The sequence below is a fragment of the Atractosteus spatula genome, chromosome 9 (assembly GCF_055471065.1).
Source record: "Atractosteus spatula isolate fAtrSpa1 chromosome 9, fAtrSpa1.hap1, whole genome shotgun sequence".
NCBI classification, from domain to species: Eukaryota; Metazoa; Chordata; class Actinopteri; order Semionotiformes; family Lepisosteidae; genus Atractosteus; species Atractosteus spatula.
The window spans coordinates 38,780,330-38,804,051 of NC_142714.1; the positions used below are offsets into that span (position 1 = coordinate 38,780,330).

The 23,722-nt window shown below is 36.9% G+C and overlaps 1 protein-coding gene across 1 annotated transcript in view; it reads left to right on the forward strand.

Moving 5' to 3' along the window:
* Nucleotides 1-23,722, forward strand: part of abcb7 (ATP binding cassette subfamily B member 7) — a 73,833-nt gene that overhangs the window by 42,545 nt on the left and 7,566 nt on the right. The window contains exons 7-15 of the mRNA XM_088925752.1: nucleotides 4,074-4,162; nucleotides 4,246-4,333; nucleotides 6,381-6,555; nucleotides 7,808-7,965; nucleotides 9,932-10,095; nucleotides 12,908-13,037; nucleotides 13,503-13,674; nucleotides 21,191-21,294; nucleotides 23,612-23,719. Coding sequence (XP_088781878.1) covers nucleotides 4,074-4,162; nucleotides 4,246-4,333; nucleotides 6,381-6,555; nucleotides 7,808-7,965; nucleotides 9,932-10,095; nucleotides 12,908-13,037; nucleotides 13,503-13,674; nucleotides 21,191-21,294; nucleotides 23,612-23,719 — 1,188 coding nt within the window. The remainder of the gene's footprint in view (nucleotides 1-4,073; nucleotides 4,163-4,245; nucleotides 4,334-6,380; nucleotides 6,556-7,807; nucleotides 7,966-9,931; nucleotides 10,096-12,907; nucleotides 13,038-13,502; nucleotides 13,675-21,190; nucleotides 21,295-23,611; nucleotides 23,720-23,722) is intronic.

A 23,722-nucleotide genomic window follows, 5' to 3' on the forward strand; every position in this document is an offset into this window, starting at 1 on the left:
TGTTGAGAAAATCTAGTTGCACAAAGAATGTTTTTATCAGGGACGTGAGTCGGTGCTTTGAAGTCGAGATCTGTGACAGCTGGTCAGTGTCTTATAGTTAATGTTATAGTGATATTGTAGCAATTTGCTGTCTTATTAATGTTTATATGAAGGTAGCATCCTTTTAAATTGGAGTAACATTGATAACACCACAAAGCTGAGCAATTTGTACCATTGTTATCATTGTTAGCAATCAATGATGCTGAAACCTCATGTAACTGAGGGTTAAAGTTGTTGCGTTTCCTTATTCCTCTGCTGTGCTATGCTACGCTATGCTGTATTGTACAGGTAAAGTAGTTACAAAGGGACACAGATGTAATAACGTGCCTGTTGTTTCTGCTATACAATTGCACTGCTTTTTGTGATGCATAGCCTATATTAGCCTGACACTATGCATGTATGTAGACCCTTACATTTTTAACTTTCTTTGCAGAAACGGTAAAATGACAGGAGGCCATATGTCCAGTCTAGTTCTTTTGGTAGTTAGTATCTAAATAATCCGAGGATCTCATCCATCCTTTTCTTGAAATAAGACAGCATATCAACAGCAACAATATGGCTGGGTATCTTGTTCCAAATGTTTAAACAAAAGTATTAGTTGGTCAAGCTATAAGTGTTTAATTCAAAAACACCAGACAATTGAAGAAGCATGTTACACTCAGAGTTCATATAGTCTTTATCCATCAGTTAATGATACACAAAATGTTTGTTTTTGGCTGATGTAGCTGTGGAATATCGTGCTGTTTTATGTTGTACATTTAGGTTTGCTTTTTTCTAAGAGCTGTAGTTTTGCAGAAACTAACTGTGTTCTGTTGGTATATTTTATATATTTGACTTAATTTTTTGTGTGGTTTGTCCTGGTTTATTTTGATTGCTATTTATTGAAAGTCTTGAAAAAAAATCGTGAAACACCCCCTTTTACTGTAGACTATTCTGTACATTTTTTAAAAGCATTTCTTTATATGAATCCCAGTTCGACTGTATGTTTGCTGTAGAGTGGTGGTTTCATAAGGATTTAGTTGTAAGTTTTAATTGCAGAAAAAAATGAAGGAAACAAAGTCACACCAACTGTAAAGCAACCCAAGGTCCCTACTTCTTAAGAATCACCTGGTAAACCCTTTCTGTGAAAAAGATACAAAAAAGTATTCAGATTTAAGTCATTTTCTTTGTAGGTCTGCTACATGAGATCTAATAGTAAATATTGGTCCTGACTTTGTTTATACTATGACCATATTATGTAAGAAGCTTTACAAACCTGCTACTCACCTCAGTGATTTAAACCACAATCGTATGTGATCTTGTGTCATGTTTGGGCTATTAGTATTTTTCCATATATCACAGTTCATTTCTTATTTGTCTATTCCAACAAAAAACAGATTGAATGAGAAAAGAATGTGTAAAAACATCATCCCTTCCAAAGCACTGCTGTTTAATCCCACTTTTGTACTCTTGTACAGTTTCCAAGAAAATGATCAATGTTTTATAACACCAAGAGAAAGTCTTCAAATACAGCCCATTTTTTTTTCTTCTTTGGAATTTTTGTTCTCATTTCTCACTAACCATGTCTGTAGCTTAACAGTGCTTTTTGCCAGTTACCTAAATATCGGTATGCGTCCCCAAATATTGTTTGCGTAATTCAGTTCAAAACAGATTGCTTGAGGTTTTAATAGTTACATATAGGACCTTTAACCTAGAAAGAAAATAAACCTGTTTCTGTCTATTTTATAATGCAACCTCTATTTTCTATCCTGCTGAATATCCGATAGTTTTATACATTTTCAGTGCAGGGCTATCAGTACAGTGCTGTTAAAATATACAGCGGGCTAAAGAATGAATGGCACATAAACATGATAAACTTGATAAAAACTTGATAAACATGAACAAAAAAAGCACATAAAAAAGCATATAGAATAAACAGCACAGCTAATGAGCTATATTTAATGCCCATAAAATAGGAAAACTACATGCGTTTATTCTAATACTGTTTTTTTAAAGGAATTGTTTTTAAATGCGCAATACAATTTTTTTTTTTACAAAATAACGTTCAGGGTAACTTTGACTTATCAATCAGAAATCAGGCTTATTCAACTTTAGAAGGGACACATGGCATTACTGCCGTAAGTGGATATCTAACTTAGAAAGCATTCCCTCTTGTGGAGCCATTAAATCACTTGGCTTAATGAGAGCAGGTATTGTACTCCACGCAAAAATAACTTATGCAAAGTGTGAAGTTAACAGAATTACTAGTTCAGTGTTTTTTTCAGTATATTCAGATTGAATAACCACTACATGATCCCTTATGTTTTTTAATATGCTGTATAAACCACACCTTACACTTAAAAATGCTGCAGAAATGGTTTTACCTTTGTAAAACAAATGTATAGATACATTTGTACTAGAGGTCTGGATGTGACTGAGTACTTTCTATACAGAATGCATAGAATAGAGCAGTTTGTTTCAGTATCATAGTGCTGTATACCAGTAATTCAGTTTCATTTATGAGTTTAGAAATAATCCTGTCTGCAATTATAATTCAAGTACATTTTTAAAATGTATATAAAATGCATAATTCAACAGTTTGTCTTCTGATTTTCTTTTGACTATGGCGACCAACTGTATTGTATAATGTGCTGTTGTTTTTACATATGACTGTTCTGATTTAAAGTACTGTATATATTCAGACACTAAATTTCCTGCCATTTTTGTTAAAGTTGAATGTATAGCAAGCTCTGATGTAAAAAGCATCCAGAAGCATGAATGTTTATAATTCAGCTTGCAGTAATTCAGCACTAAAATTCAGTATATGGTATATTACAGCTTCACATTTATTGTCAAAATGTAACATTAGAATAAGTTTAGAAATAGATCTCCTATATGTTTTCCTGGTTTATATAGTAGTTTATAGTGTTCATTTTGCTATTCATAGTCATAAGTTTTATTTCTTTAAATAGTAAAATTATAAAAATAATAAAATAGTTAACATTGTGTCTTTCATTACATCATTACTTTACTTCCATTACTTCCAAAGCAATCCATATCCTAAACTGACAGAATCAGAAAAATAGGTAGAGTGCATAACTTTGTTTACAACTAAACTCAACCCATTCATTAGGCTGTACATTTTGTAAGAAATGTACATAATATTTGAGAGACTAAATTATACTTTTACAATGTTACTCATAACACACATAAAAAATGTACACAGGGCTGGCAATCAATGCGATTCTATGTTGATCTTCTGATTTTGCTGAAATTTGTCATCTTTACATTTTTGTGATGTGTTGCAGGGGGTTGAGGCCCAGTAATGAACTGTTTCACACAAACAGAAAGTTAATTTGACCTTCCAGTCAAAAGACAAAACCCCCTTATGTTTTACCATGCTATATTTTCTCTTAATTTTTAGTGTTAAATGCCAAGTAATACTTAAGCGTTAGGTTTGTTTATGATATTAATAACTTTGTTGTTTATAATATTAATAACATGCTGTTGGGAAAGATGGCAGTATGTAAGTTTGTAGTGAGATGGGAAAGGCTGAGAAAAAGGTATACACTATGGAGTGTGTGCAATCAGGAAACCCACTTTGGTTTCGATGCAGATTTCAGCTTCGACCCACAGGTCACTCTGCTGGCCCCGGCAGTCCCGGGCCCTGAGAACAGACTGTGACTGATTGACATTACGGCACTCCTGTCGAGCGGCCGCTATTGAGACCAGGAGGGGGATAAGCTGAAATGAGCCGCATCCTCCTGTGAGCGGAAATAAGACGATGGGGTAGAAAAGACTAAATTGACCCTCAGCTCTGTATTGTAGCCTTGAGGTGATTGAATCAAGGGACGGGACAAGTGATTGGACACACGCTGAAATAAAATAAAAATGTTGCAGAGACTGAATCACAGCAAAAGGAGGGGAAAAGAAAAAAGTGTGAAGGCTAGGAAGGAAAACAAATCAGACTTGATTGCAGAAAGTTGTTTGAATTGCACACCATTATTGAATTTTGTCATTCTTAACAAGTTCTTTTCTTCTTCTTCCCCTTTTAGTATTATAAATGTGGAGGCCACTTCGCCTTGGTTACGCTGGGGACACTGTCAGCTTACACAGCCTTCACCATTGCAATCACGCAGTGGAGGTATTCATCTCTTCATTCTGATACTCAAAGCTGACAGGGTCTGAATTCTCCCTCATGACGGTTTTTCCTTTTTTCCCTATCAGGACAAGGTTCAGAATAGAAATGAACAAAGCTGATAATGAAGCTGGAAATGCTGCCATTGACTCGTTACTCAATTACGAGACGGTAAAGGTAAGGTTGAGACTTCCCCATTTTCCTCTCCTGTCTCCATAATAGTTATTCTAAATATTATTTTAAAATTATTATAAAAGCTTCTAATTAAAGAATTGGGTTGCATTTCTTTCTTCTTAGCATATTCCAGAGGGATATTTAAGGGCTTTGCAGTTTTTTTAGACCTGTCTCCTGCTCTGTTCCTTTCCACATCTTTAATTAGCCCTAACCCAGCAGTCATTTGATAGCCCCTTGTTGGCCATAGTTGACCGTTTACTTTGAGATGCACTACCCAGATGATTTTATTCTGAAATCATCAGAATCACTAAAATTGCATAGAGGTGGAGGCTAGATTTTTGTGTGATTTGGAAGGCGAGGCGGTTTGTTACTTTTCAGAATGGTTTATCATTTGGAGTTTCTGTGTTACAATGTGTAAAAGTAAAATAAATAACAATGGGTCTTGACTTTAGGCTGTTTAGGCTACAAAATGTGCTTTGGAAAGGGTGTGTAGAATTTCTCTAGGCACAGTATGTGGAGTTGTCTGTACCTAAGACAAACAGCCATGTTGTTGAGGCCGATCTCCCTAGAATCACTGAAGAAATGCCTCAATATAGTTCTTTAACATCTGACCCTTTGGAAGCAAAGCAAAGACAATCTGAAAGTGCATTTGTTTGTTGTGTGTCTTGGGGCCTTATTTTTTTTTATCAGCGTCCTGTGTATAAAGGTGTTCCTCTAATGCAGTTATAGTGTTTCATACTGAAACAGTTGAAAAATACTAAAAGTTCCAAACAATAAATATTGTTGCTATGATTTTTTGCATCTTAATTGTAATATGAATAAGGTTATTTTAATAATAATAATTGCTTATACTTATATAGCGCTCTTCTGGACACTCCACTCAAAGCGCTTTACAAGTAATGGGGATTCCCCTCCACCACCAGCAATGTGCAGCCCCACCTGGATGATGCGATGGCAGCCATAGTGCGCCAGAAAAATCCCCACACATCAGCTAGCGGTGGGGAAGAGAGCAGAGTAATGCAGCCAATTCATAGATGGGGATTATTAGGAGGCCATGATTGGTAAAGGCCAATGGGAAATTTGGCCAGGATGCTGGGGTTACACCCCTACTCTTTTCGAGAAACGTCCTGGGATTTTTAATGACCACAGAGAGGCAGGATCTCGGTTTTACGTCTCATCCAAAGGATGGTGTACTTTTTACAGTATAGTGTCCCCGTCACTATACTGGGGCATTAGGATCCTCACAGACCGCAGGGGGCGCTCACTATACACTATACTGTAAAAAGGCGCCACTAACACCTCTTCCAGCAGCAACCTTAGTTTTTCCCAGGAGGTCTCCCATCCAGGTACTGACTAGGCTCACACCTGCATAGCTTCAGTGGGTTGCCAGTTGTGAGTTGCATGGTGATATTGTTGCTGGCATTTTATTGGGTTCTTCATATCACTTATGTCAGCCAATCCTTTAACCTTAGTAATTGAGGATACCAGGCTTAAGTGTTGATTGAGGATGAATAAAATTGAAGTTGTGGCATATTTTTACTTGAATGTTATACTCAAATTCCATCTCCTTGTTTTTTTCTTGTTTTATCACTGTGTACACGTTTTTATTTGACTTGTTGTACATCTATAAATAGAACAAAATGTTGCTGTAGGTGAAGAAGCAGCCATGGGAAAGAGCTTTAACCTTTTTCCATGAACCAAATACTTATGTATCATTACTTAAATTAAGAATTGAAGTTTATTCCTCTTTTTCTAACCAGACGGCTCACTAAAGGAGCACCTGTCTGCTCTGTTAAGTACGTGATTACTCTTGGTCTCCATCTGTAAAGGACTTAGGAATGTCAAATCAGAAAATTTGGTCAGAATTCAGCAGCCCACATCTTTCTGGTGTATTGTAAATCCTGCGAATTAAATACCTCTATCACTATTTTCCCTGTGTGCCTGCAGGCTTGGAAAGGAATTAAGACTTAAGCTATCTTTCTGTACAGGTTTAACTCTTATTTTTCAATTAATTCCTTCAAGATGTTGCTCTTTCTCCTTTCTCTTTTAGTATTTTAACAATGAAAAATATGAAGCTGAGAGATACGATGGATTTCTGAAGGTCTATGAATCTTCCTCACTAAAAACTACCTCAACACTGGCGATGCTGAACTTTGGACAGAATGCTATTTTCAGTATTGGCCTCACAGCAATTATGGTACTGGCAAGTCAGGGTGTTATGACAGGTGAGGAACCGAATATCTTTTTCTCATTAAAAAATAAGGTGTTTTGTGCACTAAGAAGTAGAACATTTCTCTTGTCATGCATGAGAAACCTAAGAATTCGATTTCTTGGTCCTCATTGAGCTCTGATGAGTTTTTGAAAACAGCCGAGAAAGAAGCTCTTGCTTCTTTTTATCTTGAGTTATTATGCAGAAGATAAAAAAGAATCGCACATTTACTTAGGTGTTAATTTATGGCATAAGTCTCTTACCCAGCATATCCAAGGCACATACTCAGGAGACCATGTAACTCCTTCTTTTTGGTTAAATAAAATACACAAAAATAAATGCAAGAAATTATTTTAAAATGTTATGAAGTCTGTTCTCACTTGTTTTAAACAGAGCTAGTTTTATATCTGACAGTTAGTAGCCTCTGCATTATCTCAAACAGAAATAGGAACTGAGTGATGAAACACCCAACATGAAGAAACTCCCTGAAGGCTAAGGAAAACACAAGGCAAAACAGTATCTGTGGAAAATCCTTTCTCTGCTTCTTAAATATGCTTTTTATAAATGTAGTATAAGAACATAAGAAGGCTTACAATCAAGAGGTTCTGCCAGTTTGGTAGTTAAGTGGATCCAGGGATCTCATCCAACCACTTCTTGAAAGAAACTGGGATATTGGGCTCAGCAACATGGCTGTGTAGCTCATTCCATGTTCACTACCACAACACTTTGGGTAAAGAAATGTAATTGATGTAACACATCAAACCTTAACCAAATGGAAATTAATTTTGTAATGCAAGTGTGGTGAAATTAAGCTTTTGCTTTAACATGGCATCAACACTATGTCAGATGGTGTCTGACTGCAGAGCAGCATGTATGATGTGCCTTAACTCAGCCTTAAAATAACAGACTTGCTTAAATTGATGTTAATCAAAGCACACAGTGCAGGTGGTGACAGATGTGACAAGATGTACAGTACTGTAAAAAACAAACATTGTAAAATACTTAATCCTACTTAGGCTTTAACCTTGAAATCCACATATTGTAAGCAAAAGTAGACTTTCACCTTTTTCTAATGTGAATGGATGAAAGCCTTTAAGACCTATCCATGAATTGGTTAATGCAGGTGAACAAAAAATGGAACTTAGAACTTGTATTTAAGAAGATATCTGAGGCAAAACTTATTGATCACTCAAGTAAAATAGCAAATGGATGAATCAAAAGGATTGGAAATGTTTCAAGTTTTACACTTTTTTCCCTCTGGTGCTCAGGGGCCCTCACAGTGGGAGACCTGGTGATGGTCAATGGCTTGCTCTTCCAGCTCTCACTTCCTCTGAACTTCCTGGGAACTGTTTACCGAGAAACCAGGCAGGCTCTCATAGATATGAACACCCTGTTCACACTCCTCAGTGTCGATACCAAAATTAAGGTAAGGTTAGTCTTTCTTTAGTTAAAAAGATACATGTTTACCTCCTGAATTTGAATTGAATTACTGACTGTACTTAGACCTGTACCTCCAACAGTGAAAGTGGAGGTACACTATTTTTTATCAATTTATACACATTTACAAATATAATTTGTAAGAGGTGTTGTGTCTCCAAGAAGGACACCCATGAGAGAGATAAAGAGAAAGCCTTTATTATGTATGCATACAAAAGGTGCACCTTCAGACTAAAGAGATCTGAAAGGTGAGACTCAAAGGCTTGCGTACAGTATACAGTTTTTATACAGAACAGAAACTCAGGGTGCGAGAGAGTTCTCACCAAGACTTCCGCTCTCCCGACTAATATGTTTTCCTTAAATGACACAGTGTTCTTAAAAACAAGATATGGCTGTTTAACAACAGAGTTCAAAGAACATCTGATTTTGCCTTGCATGATCAGCTCATTCTTAAGGAGTTTTTTTCTGTTAGAAGTACAGCTTGTGCAGCAGATAAGAAACAGGTAAAGTGAGTAAAATCCGCCTGATCAGACATGCATGTCTCGCCGGCAGCCTCCTTCACAGGGAACAATCTGTAACAGACATTTTAGTTGCAAGTTAAGAACAGGTGTCTTTCATGACCAGGTGTTGTCCCCTGGTGGCCTAGGGTTTGGAACCACTGAATTAGTTCATTCCTCTAACTGTGTAGCGTTGTTTCTCTTGTAAACAAGAATAATGTAACCAGTATTGAAGATTTAGATCTTCTTGTATCTATTCTATGTTCTCATTCCAACATACTGTGATCTTTAATGGTTCTGGTTCTGCTCTTATTTGACTGGCAGGCAGCATGTCGTCTCCCTTGGTCCTCATAAATCCTCCCAGGCCCCAGTCAATCACAGTCTGCCACAGGGTTTATTTTTGGGCCCATTACTTTTTATTATTTATATGCTTCCTCTCAGTCAGATTATACGCAATAGTGGTTTGCAGTTTCATCGCCATGCAGATGATACTGATGATAGACTTGCATTAAAACTTCCCGCATTAGGCAATTTCTATCAGTGTCTGATGCTGAGTGCCTGATTCTTGCATTTCTAACATCAGGACTTGATTTCTGCAATCCTTTACTCTATGGGTTCCCTAACTCTATTCTCAATAATATGTCCAAACTCTGAAGCTAGACTTCTAAGTCACACCAGACCTTAGCAGCATATCACTCCTACACTTAACCCTCAACAAACATTGGTTGCCTATCAAGTATTCAATACAAGAACCGATTACTGACATTTAAGGCTTTAAAAAATCTGGTTCCATCATACTGTAGATCTCTGAACTCCTCCATGATTACACTCCCTCCTATAAGCTCCATTCAGTTGGGGGACCAGGTTGAGGCTGGTCCTCTGCTCACTGTACCCAGGACTAAATCTCAGACTTTTGGTGACTGTGCTTTTTCCGTCATTGCTCCATTTAATGCCCTTCCTCAAACTCTTCATGAGACAAATTGACTCTCTTCATATCTAAACTCAAATGCACCTTTTTAATTAAAGCCAATGTCTGACCCTACTTCCTATGATGTTGGAAAAAAAAATCTTGTACTTTTTGTTGTACTTTTTATTCTCTATGTACAGTGTTCCTGGGTTTGGAAAGGTGCTTTATAAAAAAAAAGTTATTATTATTTAATGTTGCTGTAGCTAAGTTGAAGTAAAGCAATTTCTGCTTTATCTTTGGTATGTAACTGAGATACCACATTCATTTAATAAGAGAAAAATGTTAAAGTGTGTTTGTTAAACAGGAACATTGGTTGCATGTAAATTTAACAAGATGATTATTCTGAACATGTCCCTACCCAGACTACTCTGTTGTAAACATTACGCTACAATAATATTAATACAAAATCACTTTGAGCTGCAAGTGTTGAAGCTTTGTGGAGTCCCATAGTCTTAGCTTTTTTGGTTCTTTCTCGTCCGCTTTCCCCTTAGGAGAAAGACATGGCTCCACCCCTGCTGATCCCACCTCAGACTGCCACCATCAGGTTTGAGGATGTATATTTTGAATATCTGGAAGGGCAGAAAGTTCTCAATGGTGTGTCCTTTGAAGTCCCAGCCGGGAAGAAAGTGGCACTTGTCGGTGGCAGCGGGTCTGGGTATGTATTAATCCAGAAACAGGCTAGTATGGGTGCAGCTACAGTCCTGCGCTTAGTTGTCATCTGCCACAAGGAAATCACCTTGTCTGAGGGTTAGCATTATTTTATGCAGATAGAATCCTGAAAAAAAAGATTCCTGTTTACCTTGTAAATAAACTGAATTCTTAAGCTCCTGTTTTTGTCCTTAAAGTTAAGATCTGCATTTGCTTTCAGTAGCACTTCTGCGATAGGGATCACAGGAGGGGCTTAAAGAATTTCATCAGGTGTTCATTTGGTAAGGTCACATTTTCCAGATACAAAATTATCTATGGAGTAATTACATAAAAACATGAAGTTGGGTACCGAGAGGAGGTACTTCAGCCCATTTAATTTGGTTTTTAGTAGGCATGTCATCAAAAGGTGTTACCCAGCCTTTTCTAGAAAGACACAAAGGTGTTGGCTTTAACAGTGTGGCTGGGCAATTCGTTCCAGACTCCTGGAGTCCTACAACTATGCATTCCTGCACAGGAGGGGAACTGAACTTGCTCCTCATATAACCTATCAACATACCAGCCACATAAGTTATTTATCATGTTCAGTAACATTTTAGACAATGAATTGATATCTACAGCATGGGCCAGCGATGAATCTTTTCATTTTTGCATTTCAGATGATGCCAAAGCAAAGGCCTTTTGTTTTCCGAAAAACAAGTTTGTTTTAAGTGCTGGCGTGATGCTTTTCATGGCAGGACAGATTCTTAAGTATTCTAGCTGTGTAAAAGGCGTTGGAAAGCATAAGAAGCAGTGAAGCAGAAGGAAGGTAGCTGGGGAGTGACAGTACTGTTCAAACACAGTGCTACTTTTTGTGTCATAAGCATCATGCTTTTTTTCCCCACTGTAAAGCTGCCAATTATAGGAGCATAGTCCATTTCCAGATCGAGACAATTTTCCAAAACTCTTGCTGCTATTAGGAGACCTCTTCTGTGTGCAGAATAAAGTGACCTAATCACCATTAGGGCATTGCAAGAGCAGTTGGCAGGCTGAACACTGACAGCTCTTTGTTGATCCTTTTGTGTCCTGCTGGGGATTAAGAAACATCACCAACAAAAGAAATAACTCACTTTTCTCTTCACTGCACATTACTTCATTTTAAGCCATAACAATTATTTTTTTTTTAGCTTTGCAATATCAAATTGAACCCAGGCTTACTCTAGGGAGCTCAAATAATGGGTTTAATTGAATTTTAGAGTTTTGAATTTTAGAGGCAGAATAGGATAAGTGAAAATGTCTACCCAGTGTTTTAATAATGTAGATGTGACAGCACTAGCTGACAAAATCGTAGAGAAAGGGGTTTCTTCTTGTCCATGGCAAAATCCTGTGTTGCTCAACAGTGGCATCAGCAGTTCATAATAACTTGAATATATTTACAAAATGTTGCAAGAAATATGGGAACTTATTAAAATTATTGGGTGAGTGATGAACATTTTGTCAACCAGAGCTTAAGCTTGTTAACATTTTTTAAATGTGCATGAAAAAAGAATTTGAAAAGTTCATTTAAAACAATCTTTTTGTGGAATTACCTGGTGAATGTTTTCAAAACATGTGGTACAGTATATAATAATAATAATAATAATAATAAAAAACTTTATTTTATATAGCGCCTTTAAAGGTGGCTTCTCAAAGCGCTTTACAGAATGACAACAACTATAAATAAAAAGAATACACAAGATAAAACACAATTGCGATATATAGAGGAGACTGTGGATGGTGGTACTAAGAAAAGCAGAGGGGTGAAGAATGGAACCAGTTAAGTAAAGGCTTTTCTAAAGAAGAGGGTTTTGAGTCTGGATTTGAAGGAGTTTAGAGAAGGTGACTCTCTGACATCCATGGGGAGAGATTGCATAACAGGAGAAGGCCCTGTCACCCATACAATGTAGACGGGCTTGGGGGACAGTAAGGAGAGCAGAATTAGAAGAGCAAAGGTTGCGAGGTGGGGGGTAGGGCGATAATAGTTCAGACAGGTACTGAGGTGCCAAGCCATGCAGAACCTTATAGGTGAGCATGAGGATTTTAAAGTCTACACGGAATTTGACCGGAAGCCAGTGCATACGTGTAGATATTTTACTTTCATTTACCAGAATAAATAAATTTTCAAAGAGAAACAGTTACATAAAACATATAGACACACTTTATAAAATAAGTGATTTAAAATAAATTAGTATGATTAAATACAGCATTTCATTATCCACATATGACAGATGTATTGAGGCAGAATTAGATTATGGAGGATGTTCTCGTTAACACTTCAAAATCAAAGCTACCAGGATTTGTATTGTTCTAAGTATTGAAAATAATGTTGATAAAACAGTTAGATGAATAATATGCAAATTTCTAACATTTTGTCTAAATAACAAATTTTTGTTTTCTATCTTTAATGATGGAGAAGTAACCCGGACAATCAACTGATGATATGAACAGTTTTAAAATCTGTTGTATGGGCAATTTCCCCAAATTTGACAACTGCTAAATTTGTGTCGTGGAGTTAAAATTGTAAGAAATGTTTCTGTGTAAATTTGCAAAGCCAGGCAATACATACATATACAGTTCAGTTAGGGCTTTATTAAAGCTTGGTTTACATCAGTTGTAAGGTTTGGGAGAAACAACATTGGATCAGGATTGTCATTTTGGACCCAAGAACACTGTTCTCTGCCCGCTAGAAAGAGCAGAAGCAGAAACTTAAAACATATGTGCAGTTTTGTAAAAGAAGTGAGTGAGGTTGCTGTGGTTTTTCAGACTGTAAATCTTCAGTTGTAGTGTTCCTCTGTTTCTTTTAGGAAGAGCACAATTGTAAGGTTGCTGTTCCGTTTCTATGAGCCTCAAAAAGGCAGCATTTACATTGCCAACCAGAATATTCGAGATATCAGCCTTGAGAGTCTGCGGAAGGCCATTGGAGTTGTACCACAGGTGAGACAGTCTTGTCCAAGGGAAAGGCATTCCAGTTTACCCCAGATATCATCACGTGTTACACCAGTGATGTACTGCCTGAATTTTAAGCAGCAGATGTGCACTTTGCATTTAGAAACATCCTTTTATGGCATTTTAGTTTTTTTCTAAAAATATATTTATTTTTAATAGGGATGTTTATCATATACTGAAACTTTCCTATTTTAGTAGCTAGGATTTAGCTAGTCACAGTGAACGTTATGTGGATCAAAGGGAAGTTTATTAAATTAGTTATCATCTATATACATTTTTTATCAGTTAAGAATACAGATGTTAAATATTTCTCCTGTTTTGCCAAATGCTTTTGATGGTTTTCATGCAGAATTAGTCATTTACGGTCTCTTTTCTGCCATATGGACTGGTGTTTTAGAATGCTGCATGTGGTTTAAATGCAACATGTCTTGAACCCTGCCTATTTATTTCTAGGATGCTGTGCTATTCCACAACACAATTTTATATAATCTTCAGTATGGAAATATCCATGCCTCACTTGAGGATGTGTACAGAGTTGCAAAGTTAGCAGGGATTCATGACGCCATTCTCCGAATGCCTCACGGATACGAAACTCAGGTTGGAGAGAGAGGTCTGAAGCTCTCGGGTACGTAACTGTTTATCCTTATTACCCCAGAACGCCTCTGATGTTTTAAGAATGTCAAAATCCTCCTTTTAAGGAGCTCAATCAGTAATGGCCATCATCCTTGACTGCATGTTACTTACTTCCTTTTTACTTCATTTCTTTTGTTGTGTCAGGTGGGAAATTCTCTGTAAAGGCAAGTAAAACACAGCACATAATACAATTAATGCGACATGAACCCATTAACAAATAAGGATGCATACATGTTTAGTGCTATAGTCATGAGACTGTGTATTCAAATACAGGCAGCATCATTAAAACCATGTCCATAGTTGTCTGAGCACCACTAGGTACTGTAAGTAAAATGTAACCAACAAAGAACTACATTTAAAGTAATTCCTGTGACTGGCCATCTGGCCATAAACTTGAAACTCAGTCAGTGAAGCTCCATTTGTCCTGTGACCAATGTCTCATGTAAGTCTTTGTAAGACAGAAATCACTGCAGCAGTGTTTTTGATGTCTTCCTGGAAATTACATGTCAGTCAGTGATTGACATTTAATATTGATTTAAACTTTCTTTAACCTGCAGTGGTGCTAAAGACTTTACAAATTGCTTTGAGTTCCAAATAATAGAAACTGGATGGTTTATTTTTTTGTGTGTTGTGCTTTCTGGTAGTTTTTTTGTTTAGTCAGTTTTTGGTTTGCCCTTGTGTGAACCCATTTGTCTAAAATACTAGTTTTGATATTCTTTTCCACACAGATGTGAGTTAGTGGAAGTTTGAATAGTAGGAGATAAAGCAGCACATCACTTAAAGACCGTATTTGTGTAAGCTATGAAAGCCACAACTGTTCCTAGTAGGACCGCATAAGCAGTTTTGGATACCTCCATCTAAGTCTAATTCCATTTGTAATTTCATTCAGTTTGTTCGCTGTTAGCTTTTCTGAATAATTACAATTATAGTGCTTAATTCAGAACCCATTCTACAGCACAGAATTCTATAATGGATGTCAAAATTAAGAATTACTGATGTGGAACATCCAGAAACCGTTGGTCGTAATTTGAAAAAATCGTAACATACTAAAATGCATTCCTCTTCTAAAGTCAAGGAAACCAATCCTAGCAGTTGGTTTGATTTATTTAGATCAATATCAGGTTTTGTATGGTCCTAATAAAAGAAATTACATGAATTGTGTTTTAAAATTCTCTTTTAAAAAGACAGAATTAAGCCATTTTACGAACATTTTTGTAACCATACTTAAAAAAATTGACATTAGGAATATTTTGCCTCTGTGGTTTATTACTGGGGGTACATAAAACAAATATGCAAATAAATAGAAATGATTGTTTTGGTTTCATATACATTTAAACTGCATAATTGTACATTTCATGATTCTCTTTATGTACTATATAATGAAATATTTGTAAATTAACTGTCTTCTGATACTGAAAAGTTTTAAAAAAAAATACATTTTCAACTTGCACTTGTGTGTTGATGGCTATCAGTTGTATACATGCATTTTACGGAGCAGAACAGAAGTTGAATTATTTTGAGCAGGTTAACTATTTAACTAGGTTGCTCTTCTATAAAAAATGGATTTGTTTGTCACAGTCAAGATAAAAAGGCCAAAGAAAACAAAATAATAGAAGTCTCACAAATACAAAGGTTCATATTTAGATTTAGGATTTACAGTTGTTGACTAAAATGTTATCTGCTTTGATGAGCCTTCCATTGGTGGCCGTATGAAGCCATCTCTATTATGAAGATGCACGGAAGCAAAGCATGCGAATTTGGTTGCAAAATCAACTAAATCTTCTAAATGGCAGATCAAATGTTTCAAATGTCAAAAGCAAGTGTTGACTCCCAACATTACCAGAAGCACATACAGAGAAGCATTAATTGTTCCTTCTGCAAGTCGCTTTCTGGCAATGGCAAGTGGAACAAAAACTGTTTAAGACAACACCTTTCATCGAAGGATAAGTAAGATGGCAGAGGATATTGAGGTACATCTGTTTGAAAGAACTTAAGCCTTAATGGCTCATGTGCTTCAGGTATACAGATTTATGGACATTGGAAACCAGGCTTAACTTGTTAATTGATATTTGTTTGAGTAACAAAGTTGAACATTTTCTTACTTGTCCTCCACTGTCAACACAAACAGTCAATCAAAGAAGAAATGTATGAAGCGCTGAAACAGTATATCTTCTAAATAAGTAAAAATGGCCTTTAGCGGGATAACTGCACCCACAGATTGTACAAGGGCTATGATTGGCAACAAAAGTGGACTAATTACAAGACTGGAACAGATAGCAGAAAATTTAAAACCCATTGCATTTTGCAGAGAGAAACATTGACATTGAAAACACTACAGCCCTGAATTGAATGTTTTACCCTTTGTTGTAAAAATGAACTACCTAAAAACTAGGCCTCAGAAATATGGGGTTTCTGCTGCGGTGACAGCCTCACAGCCACCTGCTACATACCAGTGTCACTGGCTCTCCCGTGGGTCTGTATGGAGAAGGGAGATCTGTGTGCAGAATCAAGTGACCAGGTCAGAATTCTGTGCTGGTAGATTATTTCAAAGACCACCAGTGGAATGCAAAATTAGCATACTTGGCAGACATACTGTACATGATGAACTGAACAGATTCAACATCAGCATGCAGGGTCCAGATGCCAAAATCATAGATCTGTGTGGTGGGGGGGGGGGGAGGATTCATCACAAAAGCATAAAGTGTTACAAACAGATGAGCATGGGAATATCGGAGCCTCAGAAGTTTGCTGATATGTTAGATGTAATATGTAGGTTTAATTGAGGTGGTTGATGACCTTAATGTGTTGAAATTGAAACATCAGCACAGTGTAACGAGACTGTATCAGACATGCATTCACAAGCAACACTAGTAAGGAAATTCTGCACAGCTTGAACGTACTCCAAAATAATAAATCAATTGACAGACTGACCAATGGACACTTTTTGTTGCAGAAGTATAAGAGCTGTGGATGAAACATCTCAAGTTTTCAGTTAAATGAAGAATATCCTGAGTTTATTAGGAAAGCAGTGAAATTCCTGCTGCCATTTGCAGCTACATATGTCTGCTGCTATGAAGCAAAACACTGCAGGATGTAAATGATGGGTAGAGAGTTTGTCTTTCTGACATCTGAAACCTCTAATTTATAAGAGTCTTATGAGCTCACAACAATTACAATGAACAAGGGTTGCATGTGAATGTTTACATTTCATATTAATTTACCATAAATTGATAGAAATATTAACTGTTGTATCAAATACAAGCTATTGGGAACTTGTTTTATGCTTGTGTGTCTGTTTTTAATATTATTCACTAATACTTAACATCACCTCTACTGTCTTTTTGCATATAGGAAATAAATTGCAATAGTAGTACACAATTAAAAACAAATGAATTACAACATTGGATAAATCAGCTACTAATTTACAAACAAGCCTGATAGGCCAAATGACTTTCTCTCATTTGTAAACATCCTTATGTTTATATCTTCTACTGCTCTGTAACTGTTTTCATTTACTGTTCTGTACCTCTCTCTTTGTGTCTTTTAAACTAATCCTCTGTAACACTACAAGATCAGTATTGTTTTTGGCAACCTTCTTAATGCCTACTTGCATCATTTAAGATTCATTTGCCACACACTCATAAAGCATCTGCATTGCTCATGGTTGTACTGTATCTTATTTTGTTGTGGTGAGTGCAAGCTCATTTTTGTTTTCTGCAGTGATTTATTAGACCTGTTCATTTCTACCACTGGGAGCAATATAGCTGTGGTAGAGCTCTGTCGAGTTTATGCAAGGGCAGTCGCACAGTAACAATGCAGAGCTGGTCAAAGGACCTGTCAGAAACAAAGCTTTTTGAAATAATTTAGAAGATGGATCTTTTTCCCGTAATCCTTAAATTTAGCTTAACAGCTTCTGAAATGTGAATCTTTCTATGTCAGTGATTCCCTTTACCTCAGTGGGGACGTTGTTTCAAAATATAATGAATGATGCATTTGTCTGGTGAGTCAGGTTCACCTCAAGACAACTCTGCACTTTAAAGTTCATTCAAAAGGTTCAGGGTCCTAGGTTTCTACTTTGTTTTTTGTGAGGAATTCTCTCTAAGAGGTGTGAGTTAATAGCTTGATTATGTTTCAGGTCTTGTATGTGCCAGGTAATGTGATGAGTCTGACTTGCAATTTGGGGAAATATCTGCAAGGCAATAGAAGAAACCTAATGCTTTCAGACTTAGAACAAATTCCTCTAGTGCCTGCTTTACAATTGCTGCATTTGTCGGTGTAAGGGTAGTTTAAGCATGTTCAACTAAATGAGGATATTAAGTTAAGTGCAGCAGTGAGTTTGCTACTGAAGGGATGATCTGAATAGTGGAACTCAGCAGCTCAAAGCCCTTGTGTTCTTCTCTATCCATGATAGTACCCCCGCAAGTGTAACAAATTAGTATGTTATGTTGAGAGTGCTACAGGTCACCTAAGCACCAATTAGATTTGGACTCATGGGTCTGTTATGAGTTATTTTTATCTTTAATAGAGTGCTTCTCAGACAGCATCATATACCTGGTACGCCATGGCCTTAAGCTTAGACATGTACCCAAAGAAACTTCTGCTGCTTATTAGGCCCTGCAACCTTCAGGTTAACAAGACAGTTTGACTGAAGATTTTTTTTATTATTTTTGTTTGCTAATGGTATGCATTAGGTTTTGTATGATTTTTTTAAACATCCTTTTTAGTACTCATCATTAACGTCTTTATGGTGGCAATCACAAGCCACTTGGAAATCATGTTAAAAGTTTTGAAAGGAATCAGAAGACTGTTTAAAAAATCATTAACATACTCAAAACAAAATGTTGCAAAGAATAGGTTTTACTGCAAACTCTTCTTATGCATCTATTCTTCTTTGTAGCAATTGCAAATGTACATACTTGAGACATTGTCACAATTTGACTAAGGTATCACAACCTGATGTTCATTTTTGAAGTGTGGTTCCCAAAATCCTTTTGTCCTATAGTACTGTAGATGTTATGAATTGTGGAAATGTTGGAATGATGTTGGCATGGCCAGTTCAAATTGTCTGTTATGCAGATATCCTTGTTTTTTCCTTCACTGATTTGTTTCACTTCATGTACACCTCTCTGTAATTTTGTTGTATAACTGTACGATTAATTAACTTAAGTAGGAGTTTGACGTTTTGTTTAGTCAGTTCATACAGATCTAACATTTTATCAACCAGGCAGTACAGGAATAATTAACAGTGTCTTACACTGTGTAGCAAAAATGCTTAGACATCTTTTGCTTTTCATAGCCATTACCATGCTGATTAGAAAATGTATATGGATATTTACCAATAGATTACTACTTGAAAGGTGAAGCATACAGGCAGTTAGATAGATAGATACTTTATTGATCTCTTGAGGGAAATTGCAGTGCAACAGCAGCTTAACACAGTCAACACAGCAACAGTGTAACGAAATGATACAATAATACAACAGTACAATACATACAATACAATCAGTACAGTCAGTGAGAAGTGCACTAAAAAGAGTTGCTCACAGTCCAGAATATACAAAGAACAAACCAGAACAGTACACAAAAAGTTGTATTGCACATTATAAATATAAATATATTGCACAAGTCCCTGGCTTATTTTGCACAAAAAACAGTTGTTAACAGGACAAGCCAGATGTAAGCAGGGAGTTTACTGCTTAGTCCAAAAACAGGTCAATATTAATGTTGCCCCTGCCCAGACACAAAGTGGATGAGTTGTAAAGTCTTATGGCAGAAGGCGAGAATGTAGCGCTGTAGCACTCCCTGTCGCACCGTGGATGGATCAGCCTATTGCTGAACGTGCTCTTCATTCTCACAAGCATGTCTTAGAGGGGATGGGAGACATTGTCCATGATGGCCTCTAGTTTGGAACCATTCTCCTCTCAGCCACTACCTTCAGGGGGTCCAGGTCAGATCCAATGACAGAGCTTGCTCTTTTGATGAGCTTGTTCAGCCTGTTAGCATCCCCTGCTCTAAGAACCATGTAGGTAATGGAACGGCATTCCAATGCACTAGAACAGTGGTTCTCAAACTGTGGTACGCGTACCTGAAGTGGTACGTGGCGTGCCGCCAGGTGGTATGCCAAAAGACCCTGGAACTGTGTTGTGTGTGCTGAAAAATTGGGACACGTTTTCATATTTTGTATTTTTATACGTGTCGAATACGCAGCCTACGTACTACGATACAGTGCGCGCTAACACTTCAGTGGACACAAGAGATACTCTGTAATTCTATACCACTCTATAGGAATGCGCGCTACGGACGCAAGTGACCAATTGTATTTAAAAAAAGCTACTGTATCTCCAGCAAATAGGGAGGTAAGAGAATGTGCGTGATTTTGGAACAATGCCAACGTTGTAAACACAGGAATGCATAGAAATGCGTGCTGCGAACACTGGTAATCTTGTGAGCACAGGAAAGCGTGAAAAATAACAGAAAAATATTTAAGAACTGTTCTAATTTAATTTGAGAAAAATACACAGAGCGTCTCTGTGTTTCTCTCCCATGTGCATGAAATAAAAACTTAAAATAAACACTGAAATAAAAACGGAAACGTGGAAAAATGCAAGCTTGCGGATTGCTAAAGCAGGTAAGCCCCGCACTATTATGTGTGGAGAAAAAGCTGCTGAACAGCTCGACCTGCTGCCCCCCCTGAAAGACACAGTCATTCATAAAATTATTGAAATGAAGGATTATATCAAAAGTACGCTGACAGAGCGCGTTAAGATGAGCAGATGTTTTTCACTGCAATTAGATGAGTCTGTAGTCGATTTGGCCAATTTGCTCGTTTACGTTAGATACGAGTTTGAGGGTACGTCCCGTGAGGACTTTCTGTTCTGTAAGCCGCTACCCACAGGAACTACAGGAGAGCACGTATTTCAGCTTCTGAATGAATTTATCGAAGAGAATGGCATCGACTGGATAAAATGTGTTGGAGTTTGTACAGATGGTGCTAGAGCAATGACAAGCCGACACAGCGGTGTAGTTGCACGAATTAGAGAGGTTGCTCCAGAAATTAATGGATGCATTGCAACATCCACCGCGAGACCTTTGCCGTCAAGAAAATGCCTGACCATTTAAAATCTATTAGACTCTGTTGTGAATTGTATCAAGGCTCGAAAAATTAATTCACATCTGCTTTGCTCGACTAAACAGGCTCACCCCCTCACTGAAATGGTGCTTTTTTATTTTTATTTGTTGTTTTTTTTCTGTAAAACACTTTGAGAAGCCACATTTTTTATATCAAACAAAGTTTATTATTATAATATTTGTTATATGTATGTGTGAGTGTGTGTGCACTCGCGCTCATATTGGTCATTGAGAATTACTGGGGTTCCTATGAGATGATGACTTGTAGGTGGTACTTGGATGCTTTGGTTGGATTAGGAGTGGTACTTCGTCCAAAAAGTTTGAGAACCACTGCACTAGAAGGGTGGATTTGTCATGTTGTTATCATGTGTTTGTCACAGGAGGAGAAAAGCAACGAGTGGCCATTGCCCGGGCTATCCTGAAGAACCCCCCCATCCTGCTGTATGATGAGGCCACCTCCTCCTTGGACTCCATCACCGAGGAGGTATGTGCATAAAAGTTTGCTTTATTTTTAATAGTCCTGGATAATGGCTAATCACCTGATTAATGGTGTTTTTATACAGAACAGCCGATAGAGACTAGGGGATAAAAATATACTCCAAGTGCTGTTGCACTCCTTTAATGTCTTTCTGTAAAACATAGCAGGACGCACTTAACATTTCACCAGTCAAATTACAGACTTTTAAGCTTTTTTTCATTTCTTAATGTTTATTTTTAACAGATAAGATATATTTTTCTAATCTGGGAGGTCTTGATTAGGGCTTTTGTAAATCCAATAGGTGAATTAGAGGTAATTGGCTGACCATCAGTTTATTAATTCATCACTAAACCTTAAAACAACCATAAAAGCACACCCACTTTTATATATTTAAGGAATCAACATGTCAGTTATTAACTACTAAGAACACATCTTCTCATAACAAGGAACACATGCATCAATCCTGTAATTAATGTGTTTAATCATAAGGTTTAATTGGTGTATAAAAAGTGGATGCACCTTGTCATCTTTGGAAGATTTTAAATGTATTTTAAATTAAAAGAAACATTAATAATTCAGTCTAGGGGACCCCTGTGGTGAAGCTGAAGGTGTTAATCTGACATACAAAAGTGAATAACAAAGCACACAAGAAACTGTTTTGTAGTTGAGCATTAGGTAATTTAATGCAATTAACCTTTTCTAGGTTCAAAGCAGTTAGTAAAATCTGCTTAACAACCTCATAGCACTAAATATTGTACTCAGTCCTGGTCCTGGAGGGCTGCCGTTGCCTTATGGTTTTCATTAAACTCTGGATTTTTATTCCCTTATTTGAATCAGTTGTTCACATAGTTGGTCTGTATTACAAAAGTTTATTAAGAATTATAAGTTACCTATAAAAGGTCCTTTAGGAGTGAGTATCACTGCAAAATATAACAATTGTTCACATCACAGCCTCTCCTATGATAATAATCCCCTAACCAAGAAAAGCGAAAGCATACTGTATTGTAATTCCATGAATAGTGTCCTTCACATGCGTTCATACCCCCATTGAAGTAAGAACAAAAAGCACCCTCTAACAGAATGAGTTGTGTATCAGATAATGCGTCTTTCTTAAATCAATTATAAAAATATATACAGAAATTGTAGTTGCATTTCAGAGCAAAGTCATGTTTCTCATAAATAATTGAATTTCAGAAACCATAAGGGTTACAGTTACTTACAGCTCTGCGTACGCCTGTGAATTGGGTGGCAACTACTGTATATATTGAAAAGGCAACACACTGAGATCTCCAACACACACTGGCATCTTCAAGAGGCAAAGTGTCAAAAACTACTGATAGACATCTCCTGCATGGATGTGGCATTCTTGGCAAGGATGCAAAGAAGCGTCTTCTGAGGGTGAACCACAAAAAGATTTTGCAGAGCTATGTGAAAGACAGGTGGAACCACGTCTGATGGTCATGTGATTAATTAAATACACTAGGAGTTTGGAATGCTTTGTTTACCTGTTTAGTCAAGTTCATACTAATTTAACATTTTATCAACCAAGCAGTACAGAAACACTGTGTCGCAATAATGTTTAGGCATCTCGTGCTTTTAATGGCTAGCACCATTTATTTATTTTTTCCTGATGTTGCCTTTTAACACAAATTCACTGAGAAAAAAATAACCTGAGATGTATACATGAAAATGTCCATACTACCATTACATTATAAAACTGGTCAACACTTTTTGGTTTTGATAAACTATAACTACTATTGGTTATTTATTAATGTAACATTTTTAATGAATCCAGCTTTAAATTGTCATTCCTATATCTGTCAATGTCCTTAGAGGATTCCTGTGAAATATCCACTCACCCAGAACATCAAACTTATATGCAACCAGCAGATGAGAATCAAGATAGGGAATATTCAGGTGTCTTTACAGTTACATGTCTTTCTTCTCTGTATTTCACAGTCTAACATAAACTAATCCAATATAAAATAACAATTATATGTAGGTAAACCTTTATTAAAGTTGTCTCTGTAGCTGAAATTTATATACCTGGTCTTCTGTCATTTTTTATAGGAGCTCTTAAGTTATGTCTAAAGGCATTTTTCATATCTGTCCTGTCACTCATGTCCTAACAGCATATTACTAAGGCAAACAAAGAACTCTCCAGGGAAGCAAGAGAAAAAACTGAATATGCTTAAAAGAACTGCTGGAATGGAGGGAAGGGCTGAGCCTAAAATTATGGACTTTTTCTGTTTTACAACAGGGACTAATTGTGCTTAATATTTAAGTCTTATTGTGTTGTAATCATTGTGCTGCTTGCTTTCAGAACATTCTCACTTCCATGAAAGAGATGGTGAAAGACCGCACATCTGTCTTCATTGCTCACAGGCTATCTACCACAGTTGATTCAGATGAAATCATTGTCCTGAATCAGGTA